Here is a 19,210-nt window from a genome sequence, read left to right as displayed (position 1 = left end):
GCAAACTTGGGAGTGGTGTTAATTTAATCACATCCAAAGTGGAGCGAGGGATTTAAGGAACTCACGGGGGACTCTTCAAGGTGTGAAACCTCTCAGACTCTGCAAAGGTGAAAAGATTAAGTCAGACTTGAAACTTCACTTATACATTGGCAGGTGGGGAGGAGAGAGAATCAGAGAATAAGTTCCTGAGTGTTGTGGTTCAGCAAAGCGTTCTACTCTTCCTTACCTCTGCATATTCCTCTTCTCTAAAACACCTCCTCCTCTTTTGCCTCACTTGTGTTCAGCTCACTATTTATCTCACTCTACGTGTTAGCCTGGGCCTCATTTCCTCTGAGAGGTTAGCACTTCATCAGCCAAGATCTGGGGTAGGTGCCCCTTGGATGTCATGGTGTAGCACTTACTAGGTAACTGAAACATTCACTGTTGTAGGCCCACAGCCTGGCACAGAAGCAGCACTCAAAACCCTAATGTGTCTTCAGTGCCTCTGCATGCAAGCTGTAGGTCATGGCATATAGTCATCAGCAAAGTTCTATTAGGTAGGTGTTGTTTGTACCCAGTTTTACAAACAGGCTTAGAAAAGTTATTGACTTCTTAGAGTCACATTACTAAGAAGCATAGGGCTGAGAGTTCAGCTCAATCTAACTCCAAAGGTCACACATTTAACCATCATGCCATTCTGCCACCCAAATATTTGCAAAAAACAACAACAGCAAAAAAAGATATTGTTTGATGAAGTTGAACAAAGTAGATTCACCAGCAACTTACCTTTGCTGGCCTCACTCTCTGATTTTTTAAACCTGTTTAGGCCAGAATCAGAAAGCAATAAGTTCCATGCCAGAATGAGTCAAAATAGCATTTATTTATTGAATAGGTACATGCAAATAATACAAAAATAAAAGTTTCAAAAGGAGGGATAATGAAAAGTAAGAGTCCCCTGACTCAGAGCCACTGAGTTCCCTTTTCCAGAAGTAACCATCAAGATCTGTTGTTATCATGGAAGATAGACAGAGACCTGTATTTTGTAAACTGTGATCCCAACCCAGTCATGGATGGATTTAGTGGGTTCTAACCAGCGTATTTTTTAATGTCATGGAAAAACAAAAACAAATGTGAAGGATGAGAATGAAGCACATGTGGTAAGGGTAAATGTTGTTCGTGTAGCTTGTGTTTCAGTTTTACACGTAGCATAAATGTACACCTGACGGTAATGGAGTATAAAATGGCTCCTTACTGTGAAGCAATGTTTGAAGTAGTTTGAAAGCCACAGACCTGCCAGACCCCTATGGCTTAAAATTATGGAGGTCACCTGTACCAAGAGCCTTCCATCCTTACTGCTTATTAGCCTGAGTGACCCTATTAAGCAGAAGTCAGATTCCATCCCTCCTCTGCTCAAACCGTTCCAAGAACTCTCCTCTTACCAGAAGTAAAAGCCATGAGGCACCATGTATTTCAATTTGTTTGTTGTGTTGCATCCTTAAAAAAAAAAACCAAGATGAAATTTGATCATATTTAGAGAGACTATTTACGCCAATCTGACTGAAAATGGGGGTTTTGTGATCCAAATAAAAGACTTTGGGGGGCTCTGGAAAGGGCCTTCGAAGAGACAGGCAGCACCCTTCCCAGTAACTGAAAACAAGAATGGATTATTATATTTAGGGTCTATATTTGTGATGATGTAGCTTAAAATACAATTTGCATGACATTTATAAAATTTCCTTTGAAGTATCCCGGGGGTGCCTCGGGGAGACGGAGCACTCTCTGGAGCAGCAGACCTGTGGGACAGACAGACCCCCAGAGAGGTGCACTGCCCATTCCAGAATATACCCAGGACCAAGCACCAAGCAGGAGGCCAACCACCAGCCCCACCTGAAAGGGCACAGAGGCACAAGGAGCCACTTCTCATATGGGCAGTTCCTCACAGGCTTGGACCAAGGTGAGCAGCAGTGGGGATTTATCATATTTAATGTCCTGCTGAATGGGACAGCCAAAAATATTGAGGCCAACTCTGCCCGTCAGAAGCAGGAGCAGCATTCCGCAGGAGAGTAGAGGATGGTACCATATCCCCTCCCTCCTTTTCCCTTTCCCTGTCTCTTCACTCTCTGGAGCTGTGTGCTCCTAACTGGTTTTGTCCTCACAGTTCCATGTGGAGGTCTCAATTAGTGCATCTCACGGTGGCCCCATGAGATTAGGAGTAGTAGCTCCTGGAAATCAGGGTGTGAAACCATGGCATATTTATTTATTTGTTGACTTGGCTACTGTCTGTCCTCTAGACATGTGAGCTCACGTGAACAAGGATCTTGCCTATCTTGTTCTCTACCAGATTCTCAAGGCATCCAGGAAATATATCTTAAATGGATGAATCAGTGCTAGGCAGTGGACCGGAGGTCATGGTAGCCAATAGGCTCTCCAAGCACAATCAGTTACGAAGCAGATGCAGATAGGTGGGTTTACATCCCTCTGCACCTGGAGGCAGCCCTGCATATGCCTTCTAGGATGAGCCACTGGTTCTGATGTGTGTGGTGTAGCTCCCTTTGTGTGTGCTTACCTGTTGAAAATAGATGGGGAGCAGAAGGAAGCACACAAGCAAAAGTACTGGGGCTACAAAGGGCACACTGAGCATCAATTTCTATAAGTGACCAAGGTGCACTCAAAGAGGTCAGGTGTTTGGGAGGGCATGGCTGGAGAGGTAAGATCCAGTCATGAAGGTACATGATGTTAAAAAGTTTGCACTTTATTCTGTAGGCAATTGGAGACTCCTAGGCAGTTTGGAAACAAAGAAATTATGTGACCATGTACATGAAAGAAGCAACATGAAAGAAGAATCAGAGAAAAGGAGGTTATGTAATTAGGGAGGCCAGTTACAAGGCTATTACACATGTCCAGGTAACAGATGATGGGGGCTTAGACCAGCATGTGGCTTTAAAGATGGACAGGAAGCCCTAGGGAACAATGAAAGGAGGTGGTGGTTGGAAATGTGGGTCTGAATGTTAGGTGACAAGGGTGGATATTCAGACAGAAGAGTCATATAGGTCTGTTAAGGCTATGGGAGAAAATTAAAACACCTAATTTAAGTAATGGATCATTTAGAAAATCTGAAGAAAGCTAAAAACCCTTCCCCCAGAAAAAACATATACAAAAATTTAGATATAGTTTCAGAAGCTTCACATATAGTATAGTCCCCCCTCCCCACTTAATCTCCTCATGGACATTAATTAAGAATCCATGATTGACAGAAGGAAGAATCACAAAGAAAGCATCCAGAGGAAGGGCCTCACCCAAGGGGTGAGGAAGGGAAGACAATGGTCCCTAACCAGACACCTATCAAAAAGGTAGGAGAAATAGAAGAGAGGGTAAATGAGGGTACAAGATAAGACATTTGGGTGGCTGGCAAGATGGCCGAATAGGAACAGCTCTGGTCTGCAGCTCCCAGCGAGATCAACACAGAAGGCAGGTGATTTCTGCATTTCCAACTGAGGAACCTGGCTCATCTCACTGGGACTGGTTAGACAGTGGGTGTAGCCCATGGAGGGTGAGCCAAAGCAGGGTGGGGCATCACCTCTCCAGGGAAGTGCAAGGGGTCAGGGAACACTTTCCCTAGCCAAGGAAAGCTGTGAGGGACTGTGCCATGAGAAACAGTGCACTCCAGCCCAGATACTACACTTTTCCCACAGTCTTCGCAACCCACAGACCAGGAGATTCCCTTGGGTGCCTATGCCACCAGGACCCTGGGTTTCAAGCACAAAACTGGGCGGTCATTTGGGAAGACACAGAGCTAGCTGTAGGAGTTTTTTTCATACCCCAGTGGTGCCTGGAATGCCAGTGAGACAGAACCATTCACTACCCTGGAAAGGAGGCTGAAGCCAGGGAGGCAGGTGGTCTAGCTCAGCAGATCCCACCCCCACAGAGCCCAGTAAATTAAGATCCACTGGCTTGAAATTCTTGCTGCCAGCACAGCAGTCTGAAGTTGACCTGGGATACTCAAGCTTTGTGGGAACAGGGGCGTCTGCCATTACTGAGACTTGAGTAGGCCGTTTTCCCCTCACAGTGTAAACAGAGCCGCTAGGAAGTTCGAACTGGGCGAAGCCTACCACAGCTCCGCATAGCCTCTGTAGGCAGACTGCTTCTCTAGATTCCTCCTCCCTGGGCAGGGCATCTCTGAAAGAAAGGCAGCAGCTCCAGTCAGGGGCTTATAGATAAAACTCCCATCTCTCTGGAACAGAGCACCCGGGGGAAGGGGCAGCTGTGGGCGCAGCTTCAGCAGACTTAAATGTTCCTGCCTGCTGGCAGATCTCCCAACACAGCGCTCAAGCTCTGCTAAGGGACAGACTGCGTCCTTAACTGGGTCCCTGACCCCCGTGCCTCCTGACTGGGAGACACCTTCCAGCAGGGGTCAACAGACATCTCATACAGGAGAGTGCTGGCTGGTATCTGGCAGGTGCCCCTCTGGGACAAAGCTTCCAGAGGAAGGAACAGGCAGCAATCTTTGCTGTTCTGCAGCCTCTGCTGGTGATACCCAGGCAAACAGGATCTGGAGTGGACCTCCAGCAAACTCCAGCAGACCTGCAGCAGAGGGGCCTGACTGTTGGAAGGAAAACCAACAAACAGAAAGGAATAGCATCAACATGAACAAAAAGGACGTCCACACCAAAACCCCATCCAATGGTCACCAACATCAAAGACTGAAGGTAGATAAAGCCATGAAGATGAGGAAAACCAGCTCAAAAAGGCTGAAAATTCAAAAAAACAGAATGTCTCTTCTCCTCCAAAGGATCACAACTCCTCACCAGCAAGGGAACACGACTGGATGGAGAATGAGTTTGAAGAATTGATAGAAGTAGGTTTCAGAAGGTGGGTAATAACAAACTACTCCGAGCTAAAGGAGCATGTTCTAACCCAATGCAAGGAATTTAAGAACCTTGAAAAAAGGTTAGACAAATTGCTAACTAGAATAACCAGTTTAGAGAAGACCATAAATGACCTGATGGAGCTGAAAAACAGCATGAGAAGTTCCTGAAGCATACACAAGTATCAATAGCCAACTCAATCAAGTGGGAGAAAGGATATCAGAGATTGAAGATCAACGTAATGAAATAAAGCGTGAAGACAAGATTAGAGAAAAACGAATGAAAAAGAATGAACAAAGCCTCCAAGAAATGTGGCACTATGTGAAAAGACCAAACCTACGTTTGATTGGTGTACCTGAAACTACCGGGGAGAATGGAACCAAGCTGGAAAACACTCTTCAGGATATTATCCAGGAGAACTTCCCTAACCTAGCAAGGCAGGCCAACATTCAAATTCAGGAAATACAGAGAACACCCTGAAGATACTCCTCAAGAAGAGCAACCCCAAAACACATAATCGTCAGATTCACCAAGGTTGAAATGAAGGAAAAAATGTTAAGGGCAGCCAGAAAGGTCAGGTTACCCTCAAAGGGAAGCCCATCAGACTAACAGTGGATCTCTCTTCAGAAATCCTACAAGCCAGAAGAGAGTGGGGGCCAATATTCAACATTCTTAAAGAAAAGCATTTTCAACCCAGAATTTCATATCCAGCCAAACTAAGCTTCACAAGCAAAGGAGAAATAAAATCCATTACAGAGAAGCAAATGCTGAGAGATTTTGTCACCACCAGGCCTGCCCTACAAGAGCTCCTGAAGGAACCATTAAACATGGAAAGGAAAAACCAGTACCAGTCACTTCAAAAACATACCAAATTGTAAAGACCATTGACACTATGAAGAAACTGCATCAACTAATGGGCAAAATAACCAGCTAGTATCATAATGGCAGGATCAAATTCACATATAACAATATTAACCTTACATGTAAATGGGCTAAATGCCCCAATTAAAAGACATAGACTGGTAAATTGGATAAAGAGTCAAGACCCGTTGGTGTGCTGTATTCAGGAGACCCAGCTAACATGCAAAGACACACATAGGCTCAAAATAAAGGGATGGAGGAATATTTACGAAGCAAATGGAAAGCAGAAAAAAGCAGGGGTTGCAATCCTAGTCTTTGATGAAACAGATTTAAACCAACAAATATCAAAAAAGACAAAGAAGGGCATTTCATAATGGTAAAGGGATCAATGCAACAAGAAGCTCTATCCTAAACATATATGCACCCAATAGAGGAGCACCCAGATTCATAAAGCAAGTTCTTAGAGACCTACAAAGAGACTTAGACTCCCACACAGTAATAGTAGGAGACTTTAACACCCCACTGCCAATATTAGACTGATCAACGAGACAGAAAATGAACAAGGATATTCAGGACTTGAACTCAGCTCTGGACCAAGCATACCTAATAGACATCTACAGAACTCCCCACCCCAAATCAACAGAGTACACATTCTTCTCAGCACCACATCGCACTTATTCTAAAATTGACCACATAATTGGAAGTAAAACACTCCTCATCAAATGCGAAAGAACAGAAATCATAACAAACAGTCTTTCACACCACAGTGCAATCAAATTAGAACTCAGGGTTAAGAAAGTCACTCAAAGCTGCACAACTACATGAAAACTGAACAACCTGCTCCTGAATGACTACTGGGTAAATAACAAAATGAAGGCAGAAATAAATAAGTTCTTCAAAACCAATGAGAACAAAGACATAACATACCAAAATGTCTGGGACACAGCTAAAGCAATGTTAAGAGGGAAATTTACAGCACTAAATGCTCACAGGAGAAAGCAGGAAAGATCTAAAATCGACACCCTAACATCACAATTAAAAGAACTAGAAAAGCAAGATTAAACAAATTCAAAAGCTAGCTGAAGACAAGACACAACTAAGATCAGAGCACAACTGAAGGAGACAGAGACAAGAAAAACCCTTCAAAAATGCAGTGAATCCAGGAGCTGGTTTTTTGAAAAGATCAACAAAATAGACCACTAGCCAGATTAATAAAGAAGAAAAGAGAGAAGAATCAAATAGACATAATAAATGATAAAGGAGATATCATCATTGATACCACAGAAATACAAAGTACCATCAAAGAATACTATAAATACTTCTACGCAAATAAACTAGAAGAAATGGATAAATTCCTGGACACATACACCCTCCCAAGACTAAACCAGGAAGAAGTCAAATCCCTGAATAGACCAATAACAAGTTCTGAAATTGAGGCGGTAATTAATAAGCTAGCAACCAAAAAAAGAGCCCAGGATGAGATGGATTCACAGCCAAATTCTATCGGAGGTACAAAGAGGAGCTGGTACATTCCTTCTGAAACTGTTTCAAACAATAGAAAAACAGGGACTCCTCCCTACCTCATTTTATCAGGCCAGCATCATCCTGATACCAAAACTGGCAGAGACACACACCAAAAAAAAAGAAAATTTCAGGCCAATATCCCCGATGAACATCAATGTGAAAATCCTCCATAAAATCCTGGCAAACAGAATCCAGCAGCACATCAAAAAGCTTATCCACCACAATCAAGTTGGCTTTACCCCGGGATGCAAGGCTGGTTCAATATATGCAAATCAATAAATGTAATCCATCACATAAACAGAACCAATGACAAAAACCACACAATTATCTCAATAGATGCAGAAAAGACCTTCAATACAGTTCAACACTACTTCATGCTAAAAACTCTCAATAAACTAGGTATTGATGGAATGTATCTCAAAATAATAAGAGCTATTCATGACAAGCCCACAGTCAATATCATATCAAATGGGCAAAAGCTGGAAGCATTCCCTTTGAAAACCAGCACATGACAAGGATGTCCTCTCTCACCACTCCTATTCAACATAGTATTGGAAGCTCTGGCCAGGGCAATCACACAAGAGAAATAAATAAAGTATTCAAACAGGAAGAGGGGAAGTCGAATTGCTCTGTTTGCAGATGACATGATTGTATATTTAGAAAACCCCATCATCTCAGCCCCAAATCTCCTCAAGCTAATAAGCAACTTCAGCAAAGTCTCAGGATATAAAAATCAATGTGCAAAAATCACAAGCATTCCTATACACCAATGATAGACAGAGAGCCAAATCATGAGTAAACTCCCATTCACAATTGCTACCAAGAGAATAAAATACCTAGGAATCCATCTTACAAGGGATGTGAAGGACCTCTTCAAGGAGAACTACAAACCACTGCTCAATGAAATAGAAGAGGACACAAACAAATGGAAAAACATTCCATGCTCATGGATAGGAAGAATCAATATTGTGAAAATGGCCATACTGCCCAAAGTAATTTATAGATTCATTGCTGTCCCCATCAAGCTACCACTGACTTTCTTCACAAAATTAGAAACACCTACTATAAATTTCATATGGAAGCAAAAAAGAGCCTGTATAGCCAAGACAATCCTAAGCCAAAAGAACAAAGCTGGAGGCATCATGCTACCTGACTTCAAACTATACTACAAGGCTATAGTAACCAAAACAGCATGGTACTGGTACCAAAACAGATATATAGAACAATGGAACAGAACAGAGGCCTCAGAAATAACACTACACATCTACAACCATCTGATCTTTGACAAACTTGACAAAAACAATGAGGAAAGGATTCGCTATTTAATAAATGGTGTAGGGAAAACTGGCTAGCCATATGCAGAAAGCTGAAACTGGACCCCTTTCTTATACCTTATACAAAAATCAACTCAAGATGGATTAAAGACTTAAATGTAAGACCTAAAACCATAAAAATGCTAGAAGAAAACCTAGGCAATACCATTCAGGACATAGGCATGGGCAAGGACTTCATGACTAAAACACCAAAAGCAATGGCAACAAAAGCCAAAATTGACCAATGGGATCCAATTAAACTAAAGAGCTTCTGCACAGCAAAAGAAAACATCATCCGAGTAAACAGACAACCTACAGAATGGGAGAAAATTTTTGCAGTCTACCCATCTGACAAAGGGCTAGTATCCAGAATCTACAAAGAACTTAAACAAATTTACAAGAAAAAACAATCCCATCAAAACATGGGCGAAGGACATGAACAGACACTTCTCAAAAGACATTTATGTGGCCAAGAAACATATGAAAAAAAGCTCGTCATCACTGGTCATTAGAGTAATGCAAATCAAAACTGCAGTGCGATATCATTTCACGCCAGTTAGAACAGCGATCATTAAAAAGTCAGGAAACAGATGCTGGAGAGGATGTGGAGAAATGGGAATGCTTTTACAGTGTTGGTGGGAGTGTAATTAGTACAACCATTGTGGAAGACAGTGTGGCAATTCCTCAAGGATTTAGAACCAGAAATACCATTTGGCCCAGCAATCCCATTACTGGGGTATATATCCAAAGGATTATAACTCATTCTCCTATAAAGGCACATGCACATGTATGTTTACTACAGCACTGTTCACAATAGCAAAGACTTGGAACGAATCCAAATGCCCATCAATGATAGACTGGATAAAGAAAATGTGGCACATATATACCACAGAATACTATGAAGCCATAAAAAAGATGAGTTCATGTCCTCTGTGGCGACATGGATGAAGCTGGAAGCCATTATTCTCAGCCAACTAACACAGGAACTGAAAACCAAACACCACATGTTCTCACTCATAAGTGGGAGTTGAACAATGAGAACAGATGGACAAAGGGAGGCACACACTGGGGCCTGTCCGTGATGGGGGGGCAGTTGGGGGAGGATAGCATTAGGAGAAATATCTAATGTAGATGATGGGTTGATGGGTGCAGCAAACCATTGTGGCATGTGTATACCTAGGTAACAAACCTGCACGTTCTGCACATGTATCCCAGAACTTAAAGTATAATAATTTTTTTAAAAGCGTGAATATTATCCTCATTAGCTACCTTACAAGAATGTTATATTAAATGATGTATTTTGTGGGGAAAAAAAAAAAAGAAATTTGTTCTTGAGGTCAGAGGTGCCTCATATAACACCAGGGAGACTAATCATGTGGCCGATGATGAAAAGAGACACAGACAAACTTCTTATTTTTTAGATGTTTGGAAAAGACTTATTGCTCAGGTAGGAGTAGCCAGAAAACCTCAAAAAGGAGCTCGAAGGGGTCCAGAAGCAGAATCAGATGGACATGAAGTGCAGAGTTCTCAGAAAGTTCAAGAGAAAAACACTCGCTGGGCATATGTAGGCCTCTTTCTTTAGAAAACTCAGCAAGACTCATGTATTGAATGAATTAATAACCTCGATTTCAACCATTTGTATATACATGGACTGTAGGTGTGTAGATGTAACTGCCTACGTGTGCATTTAGTATTATGCATATATGTATATTTACATATAAATATAGTGATGCATTTACATAAAGGCATCCATTTGGCATACATACCTATGCATATGCAGTATAAGGCCGGATTATTCCCCTGCCACACACAAAGATTTTGCTGTCCAAAGACTCAGTGCAATGAATGGCATGGAAAGGGTTCTATTTTCAAGGGCGAAGCGATAGAGAAATACTGACAGCATCGGATAACCTGTGATGGGGATCCCATGAAAGCCACCGGGGACAGTGCCATTAACCTTGTCACTCCTGTCATAGACAGGGGACTTCAAAGAAACACTGAAACCCTTTCTCCAGAAATAATCAGGAAGGATCTTATTTTCTTCTTTGAGGTCAGCACATTCTGCTTTTCAAAATCAAATCCACAGCAGTTTATTAGTAATGTCCCACATGTACTGCCTCAAGCTGGCAGCTGTGGAAGCTAAAGAAGCAAAAGACCTGATTCTTGACCTCAGAAAATTTAGTTTAGTTGTGGAGGTAAGACAGGGACACGGAATATTACGTGGCAATTGAAAGTGTAAATATTATAGATTTAAGTATTAGTGAAGAGAGTGGTAAAGAGCTCATTCTGGAGTAGAGGGGTCAGTGAAAAGTAATTGTTTACCCAGTAATGAGAAGATCTCTGTGAAAAAAGTCTAAGACTGCACACTTAGGACTGCTGGGAGATAGACAGATAGACTTATATATAGATACGAATCTTTATCGTCCTCAGACATCTGCCACCTTGTTTCTTTAGGTTGTAGGGCTTGCATGAGGAAGGGCATATAATAGATAACACTAAAAATGTTTGAGCCTTAAACCCAGTGAGTGACGAAGGGTGTCATTATTTAATATTCTCCTGACATTCACCTGCCCCTTCTGCATCTGTGGCTGTGACTGAGGACTTGGTTCTTTATATCACCCAGGGTTCATGAGGATTCTCTGGAGAAATTTCTTGCTGGTCTCAGTATCAAGAAAGGGGGATCTTCTCTTGAGCAATTTTGTTTTTGGTCTTGCATGTGATAGGAATTGCACTTTAGACAAGGCCTCTCTTTAAACTTGACTGCTAGAAATGCAGGAGACAAATTTTGGTCCTACTTTAGCAAGGGTATTGGACTCTATGAGATGCATTTATTTCAAATGATGTTCATTTTTGGCTCCATCTTCTGTGCCTTATTTTTCATTTCACACACTTCTTTTTGTAGGTTATGTGCTCTCGTAAGCTATCTTGAATTCTGTTTTAAGGACAAGGTAGCATAAAAATATAAGGAAATATATAAATGAAACAGAGGAAGGCTTTAAGGTCCAGAACACTATGGCCGGGAAGACAACTATGACTGTGGCTAGAGTTATGGTCTGTGGCCGTGATAATGAGTGTGTTATTAGGGCAGGGCAGCAGTGATCACAGGGAGTCAGACAGACCTCAGTCCAAGTCAGAGCTCTCTCTGCTGTTTATTACTTGTATGATCTGAGGCATATTATTCTCTAAACCTTCATTTTGTCATCTTTACAACAGTGATCTCTTTGTATCAGGGAGGATGGATTAAATGAGGTAATGTATAGAAAGCACTTAGCACAACCGCACTCCATCATTAGCAATTGAGATTATCAGCACTATCACCTGGACAAGCAGCGGGTGGGCCGCCCCTCTTGGCCAGGTCTTCTGCGCGCACTGACGTTGTAAGAAAGCTGTCCCCACGTCTCCCACACCCACCGACGCCAGGCGGCCGCGTCTGGGCCCGATACGGATCACGCCTGCGGAGCGCACCTCCACATGGGCAGCCCTAGTCCAGGGCGCAGGGCACATGTCTACGGCCCAGTCCTGCAGACGGCTACCAAGAGACCCCAATGCGCAGGTCAAGGCAACTTCACAACTGTCTTTCCGTTCCTTTCCCCTGCCGGACTCCGCGCTCTGATATATACAGGAGAGGCCCGCGAGGGGACAAGGCGTCCGCACTGCAATGCTCCGAGCAGCGGCCGCGGGCAGCGGGGTGGAGGCTGCGGGTCTGCTGCGGGAAAGGGGGTCCCATGGGAGCCGCTAGGCGCAGCCCGTTTCCCGACCTCAGGTGGAGGTCGCCGGGCACAGCTGCCCTGCAAGGCGGGGGTGTGGTAGCCGGGAGCCCGCTCCTCTCCCTGAGACTTAACCCTTTGGCCAAGAGAGGTCGACGGCGGGCAGGGTGAGAGAACCGCGGAAGGCGCAGGGCCCGGGCACCCGCGGAGAGGGGGCAGGTTTCGGGGAAGAGCGGCGGGGCGCCGCACGTTTCCTGCAGCCGCCAGCATCAGCGTGTCAGGTGGTTGCCGGGCGGGTGTGAGCGCGCGCGCGAGGCAGAGGGGGCGCGCTCGCACAAAGTTTGTGCCTGCGGTGCGCCTCGGTCGGGCTCGCCGGGCTCGAGGGCGGGCGGGCGGCCGGGGCTACGAGGCAGTGGGGGACAGGGCCGGCAGAAGGTGGCGGTGGCGGTGGCGGCGGCGGGGGCGATGCGCCGCGCCCCGCCGCGCTAGGTGAGCCGGCTTCGGGAGCGCAGGCCGCGGCCATGGGCACCCTGGGCAAGGCGAGAGAGGCTCCGCGGTGAGTAGAGGCGGCCGTGGCCCGCGGGAGCGCCTGTGTCCTTACTTGGGAAAGAGTCCCCTGCCCGCCGCTCCAACGCCCCGAGGGAAGTTGAGGGCGGAGGGGGGCCAGGGTCGGCCGCAGTCCCGGGACACCAGAGCGACGGGCGGACGTGTCTAGAGCGCACGGCGCGCTGCGCCCGGGGCTTCGGGGAGGGAGCTGGGGCTGAGGGGCGGTGGAGGGGCGGCCGTGAGGCCAGAGCTCGCCCGGCGAGATCTGCTAGGGCCGATGCTCTTCGCGGAGCCGGCGCCCTCCCGCCGACCTCCTCCCGCCGACCTCCTCCCCCACATCTCCCCGCCCGGCATCGGGACTCCCACTCGCGGACTTTCCGCGCCGCCCGCACCTGCTGGGGCGCGGGGCTCCGGCTGCGCCACCTGGCGGCCCCACCCGGCCCTGCCCAGAACGGCCGAGGGAGCTTGCAGGGAGCCCGCAGAGGTGGCACCGCTTGTTCGCCCCTGCCCCACGGAAGTTTCCAGATCCGTGGGTCAGCGAAACATATGGCCTTCCGGATGGGAAGCTGCACTCCTCTCCCCCTCACTATGATTCTGTAGAGGGTCTTGGATAATAGAAGTTGAAGAAAGAGGGACAGTGAGTGAAAGGGCTCTTGGCCAGGCAGCTTTGAGTTTGTAGCCAAAGGACCAGAACTGGACAACAGCATGAACAACGGCCTGGCCTCGGCGTAGGGCTAGACAAATTGTGCACTTCACAACTCCATATGGGACTGTGCCTTGCACCACCATACCCAGTAGCGGCAGGAAGCTTGCGATGCTGGGCTTCCCGTGCTTATAATCCCAGGAACGGAGGGTTCTTGGCCCTGTATGCACGCCCTGCCTCTCCCCATCCGGGTGTCCGCTGAGGGTCCACCACTGTACTTTGCACTAGATTCAGAAGGAGGAGTTCAGTACATTAAATTGAGTATTATAAGGGGGAGAGGATGGGACTGGAAGGAATCCACACTAGAAGTCAAGAGAGTCACCTTCCACTGCAAAGAAAGTTGTGGAAGTTCCAGTTCCCTTACTCCATTTCATCCCTTACTTTTCTAGGCTGGATTTCATACAAAGCTCAGCCTGAAACTGATCTCCACTGAGATACCTATGTCTGGAGAGGATTTCACCTAAACCAGTTTAGAGTTTTGACGGTCTCCTTCAGCAAACCTATGGGACTTTGGTCACTTTTAGGCTCAGAAAACACCTTCAAGTTAATTCGTTTCTCTCGGGGTTTTGTTTTTTTCATTTACAAGAAAACATTTGGCCACTGTTTTTCTTTTTTTAAATATGCCTTTACAGACTCAGAGGCAATTCATTCTATGGATTGTTAAAACACCCTTCGACCTGCCTATAATAAAGCATTTTATAAATCCTTGTCTACCCCCATTTCACCAGAAAAGGCAGAACGATTTGAGGATTTCTCACAAGGCAACCAGTTAAGAGACTGTACAGCAAGAAAGCCAGGTTTCCTAGTCTACCGTGCAAATAATTCCTATCTTCTTAGAACTCTTAGGCTGCACTTTGACTTTTAATACTTTCTCTTCTCCCTGTTTTCTCATGCTGTAGCCCTCTGAGTCTCTCTGGGCTCCATACTTCCCAGATTGCTTTTGGCACCCTCTCTTCCCTTTTACTACCCTATACTTTACCCTGATCCCTCCTGGTTCTGGTAAAAGCATCAACCTTCAAGAATCCCCTTATGAAACAAAGTGGCTTCTCTTACTGGTGACACTGGTAAACATTACCAGAATTAGAAAACAGGGCAGGATTAGGAGGCTTGAATGGTCAATGTCACCAACCAAGAAAGAAAACGGAATTTTCCTTGGATCTGTAGCCACCTCCCCTCCACCCCTAGCAGGAAGAGCTCTGTGTGTAGATAGAGCCTCTAGTTGTAGTCGCGTCTTCTCCAAGGTCTAGGGAGAAGTATTGTGGAAAGCCTGAGAGAAGGAGACTTCTATAATGAATGACTTTATTTATTTTTTTTTAATCTTACCCCTACTCGGCCTTTGGTGGAGGTCTTAATGGTGACAAAGGCAGCAGCTGGGGCAGAAAGCTGAGTAATCCCGGCAGTGGCTATGTAGCCCAGGTGTAGAGAGCTGTTAGTGCTTTCAGGAAGGGAAGGGAGCCCACCTGGGGCGCAAGGCATGGGCCACAAGGGGCTGGCTGCTAGCCTGTCGCTGCAGTCGTGGCCAGGCACGTTGCTCTTCCGATTCTGGACCTCCACACCTATAGAAGAGGGGTTTGGAAAATGACCGTAAAGAGTCTGTCCAGCTCTAGGGACCTGAGGACAGTTCTGAGGGCCTGCAAAAGGAATATGGACTGAGATTCAGCCTTTACAGTATCAGCTATGGTTTTGAAGGATTTTACTTTCATTTTAAATTGAATTGACCTTTTGAGCCTCTCTGTGATGGTCTAGTACTAATCCTCATGTTGTGAAATGTGCAGAGTTCCAAGCACAGTAAATATTTATTAAATGAATAAAGCCAGAGAGGTGCTGGGTACAACTCTCAGGTTTATTATATATGAGTTTTATAAACTTGGCTATGTCATTTACCCTTTTTAAGATTCGGTTTCAGCATCATGAGATGGGGATAACATCCTTCTGGGCTGTAAGCCTCAAGACAGGGTCAGTCCCCAGCACAGTACCTGCCATAGCATAGGTACTCAATTCATGTCGCCATTATTATTTTGTTTTTAGAGACTGATCCAATTATGCCGTTATCACAGGGCCTGTTTGAAAATCAGTTATGGTCAGAAATTTGAGTCCTGTACCACCGACTTGATCTTTCAGGAATTACTGCCTAGGGTTAGCAGATGCCCAATAACCAATTGTTGATTCAATTTCACTGGACCTGCACCAGGTCAGAATAGAACTGAGCAGCTACTGCAGACCAGCACCCTGGAGCTAGTTTGAAACAACCTGAAGGGCCAGGGTGCCCCTGCACAGGTCTAGCTGTGTACTGAGTGGCCCCATAGTTCAGTTACACACCATCTCTTAGCAGTCTGGTTTCCCAAAACCCACATGTGCCTAGCATTTTGTTTTGATCTGAGCACTTCCTCAGCCCCTTTGGTTGAGATTATATCCTGTCAGAGCAGCTTTCCCAGACACTCTCCCTCAAACTGCCTCTTTCTCCTCTGAGAACATCATGCTTCTTACTCTTGACACTCATAGAACACTTATTTAACATTTATATGGCTTTCTTTTCATTATCTCAGTCTGATTCCTCAGCTGTATTTTTGTATTAAGGAACTTCTAGACTACTGTTATGTAACAACAGCAACTAGTATGTAATGAGTATATAAAGTACCCTCACCTAGACTATCTCTGTGGTCTTCTCTGGCCAATCACAATGCCTTACTCATAGAATAAGCACTTAGAGATTAATTGATGCCATTATACATTTATCATAATATGTAGTGAGTAAAGTTACACTTCTGAAATACGTTGTTTCCCTTTTTCTCTTTGCTGCTTTGGTAGTAAACTACAAAATAACCAAAGCCACAGTAGAGAGAGGAGAATTAACTAAATGCTTAGAAGAGTTACCAGCAACACTCATCACTATTAAACCAAAAAAGATTACAGATATGGGTCTGTGTGTGTATGTGTATTTTTTAATGGGGAGGACAGTAAACTTCCCAAATCATTTTGCAAAATGACTTGTACTGATGAGGTCATGACCAAAGATAGAGCTACGTGTGAGTACATGAAAGTCCATTGGACTCTTACGCCATTTCTAGATCCAAACTTGCCCTTTTACATTGAGTTCTGGAACAACGCTCTCACAGCTCTGCTTTCTGTTTTAATCATTAAGGACCCAAGTAAGGATTTGAAAAAATGATGTTTAGTAACAAAAATGACTCATAATGGTTACCTGTATTATCAACCATGAAAAACAAGATCTTAAAACTAAAAGATTTGTAAGAAAGGCAGGACTCACTTAAAATCTAAACACCACCATCATCACCCCTCACTTCCTGCACTTGGGTTCTCAGTCTTTGACTTCTCCCTTAAGGTCCTTAACGATGATTCTGAGGCTGCCTGACCTTGTGTAGCATCTCAGGTGTTGCCGAAGATGAATGAAGTTAGCCAGAGATGATCTTGCACTCCCGACCTCAGGTGATCCACCTGCCTCGGCCTCCCACGGTGCTGGGATTACAGACGTGAGCCACCATGCCTGGCCAAAGTTAGCCAAAGATGAGACCAATGTAAACAATTTTTAAGATTCAAGTCAGTGGCTTAGTAGCTGAAAAAATATATATATTGCTGGGAGCTAAAGACTGTCAAGATAGTCTTGCCTCTGCCCATTCCCCTTCAGGAACTGGGAGACAGTAGGACAGAGCAATCCTAATGCCAGCATGAAGAGCCCTAGTTGCAACCCTGAAATCTCACCTTTGCTGGGGAGATGTCTCTTTAACAGCCAACCAGTCGTTTGGTGCATTTGCCAAGTGGGAGGGGTATGGCTTCTATCAGCCCAACTCCTGAGATTAATTGTCTTATCTCCATTCCCTTCCTCTCCAATCTGCCTTCAGAGCGTGGAGCTGCCAGTTTGTCCCCTCACTGCCTTCTCTCTTTCCCCAGGAAACCTTCCCATGGCTGCAGAGCTGCCCCTAAAGCAAGACTAGAGGCGAAGCCAGCCAACAGCCCCTTCCCCTCCCATCCCAGCTTGGCCCAGATCACCCAGTTCCGAATGATGGTGTCTCTGGGACATTTAGCCAAAGGAGCCAGCCTGGACGATCTCATTGACAGCTGCATTCAATCTTTTGGTAAGTTGGCTACCTGCCCACAGGCATAAAAATCACTATATTACTTTGTTCTTCCTTTAAAAGTGCTTTACAGAACAGCAATCTAGATTGTATTTTGGCTTTAAAAATAGCTTTTGAGCTTTTGAAATGTTGGAGACAGTCTGCAGAGCCTATGGCACATGACTATGTGGGTGTAATAGGTCGTGATGAGAAGTGCAATTTTAAAGTGAGAAAAGTTACTGAGGAGAGTTTGCATTTCCATTTTTCTCAGGATGGAGGTTTTTCTTGTGATGACAAATATCATAAAAGGATATTGTGCATCTGGTACTTTGAGACTTTTCCGTCCTTGCCTTCTTGGGGCACATAAAGACTATTACATGAGCAAACTTTGTTATCAAACAGAAATTGGAATCATTTGGAGGAATAAAGTCTCAATAATTCCCCTTGCAATCTGGAGGGCAGATGTGATGGAATAGGAAAGGACTGGGTAAAGCCAGGAGGTTTGTGACGAGAGGACATTGGTTAATAAACGTTGCAATGCAGGGTGAAGGGACTGGGAAATAAATGTGGACACACACATTTCAGACGCTGCACTCTGTCAGCACCTTTGCTCACCGTGGGAGAGATACGTTTGTGCAGCCGTCAAGCAATTATCTGAAAAGATGTTTTTTTAAATGTTATAAGCATGATTTATTTTTGGATTTTTATTTGTGAAATAGTGATTGAAAAGTACTAAATATTTCCTCCCAAAACATGATTAAAATTGATGGATTTCAATGAAATCATTGAATTCAAAGATTTCCAGCTTCGTGTTCCCCCTCTGGGCCCCTTTTTATATCCCTCCATCTCTCGCGGTGAAGCAGAGGAGCCTGTGTGGCACAGCTCAGACATACCAACCCCGCCAGCCTGCCCTAACCCTGGGAGCCTCCTGGGAAGCTAAGGGAGGCTTAATGAGATCCTAGGCAGCTCGAGATCCATGAGATCTCAGAATGACGGACTAGTGGCTGTGTGTGTTAAGTGCTTGCTCAGACCTTATGTATAGAATTGGGGAAACACTCGACAGGTTAAGGATATTCATTTAGTACAATTTAGTACAGCATTGAATAGTTTCAGCTATTCCAACATTGGTTTAAAGTAATGGTTCTCAAACATCAGAGTGTCAGAATCACACATGGAGGTTGTTTTTTGTTTTTTTGGTTTTTTTTAAACACACATTGCTGGGCCCCACCCCCAGAGTTTCTACTCCAGTAGGTCTGGGGTGGGGCACAAGAATTTGCATTTCTAACAAGTTCCCAGGAGATGCTGATGCATCTGGCCCAAGCACCACACTTTGCCAATAGCTGCTTTAAAGTGCTGTTTGTTGTAGACTTTAACTTGGAAAAGAGGAAGGTTTTTTAGTATTACTAGTTTAGCATTAAATTTTCATTAGATTTCTCTTTGTTTTATAGTTCAGTCTTATTTTACACTTTAATCTTTCAGTTAAGATGAATTTTTGTGAGCAGAATGAACGGCTTTCTATTTGAAAATAATCTCCTTAGAAAATGTGCTGCAAGGAGATACATGAGAGGACAGTGGAGACCGGGGAGGCACGGCCAGTGTGGGGCCATCGTTCATCATGTACTCCACTCGCACTTCCTTC

The 19,210-nt window shown here is 44.8% G+C and overlaps 1 protein-coding gene across 4 annotated transcripts in view; it reads left to right on the top strand.

Annotated features, from left to right (window-relative positions):
• Positions 1-11,830: 11,830 nt before the first annotated feature.
• Positions 11,831-19,210, top strand: part of RASGRP1 (RAS guanyl releasing protein 1) — a 76,392-nt gene continuing 69,012 nt past the window's right edge. For 3 of the 4 annotated variants that reach the window (XM_025390007.1, XM_025390005.1, XM_025390008.1), the window contains exons 1-2: positions 12,590-12,805; positions 17,408-17,592. In XM_025390007.1, the coding sequence (XP_025245792.1) occupies positions 12,771-12,805; positions 17,408-17,592 (220 nt within the window). In that variant the 5' untranslated portion in view covers positions 12,590-12,770. Of the gene's footprint in view, positions 12,096-12,589; positions 12,806-17,407; positions 17,593-19,210 lie in introns of those variants that run through there. The other variant, XM_025390006.1, reaches the window with a different exon arrangement.

The sequence above is a fragment of the Theropithecus gelada genome, chromosome 7a, assembly GCF_003255815.1.
Source record: "Theropithecus gelada isolate Dixy chromosome 7a, Tgel_1.0, whole genome shotgun sequence".
NCBI lineage: Eukaryota > Metazoa > Chordata > Mammalia > Primates > Cercopithecidae > Theropithecus > Theropithecus gelada.
Note: the sequence above shows the minus strand (reverse complement) of the source record. Positions and strands in the feature narration are given on the sequence as shown.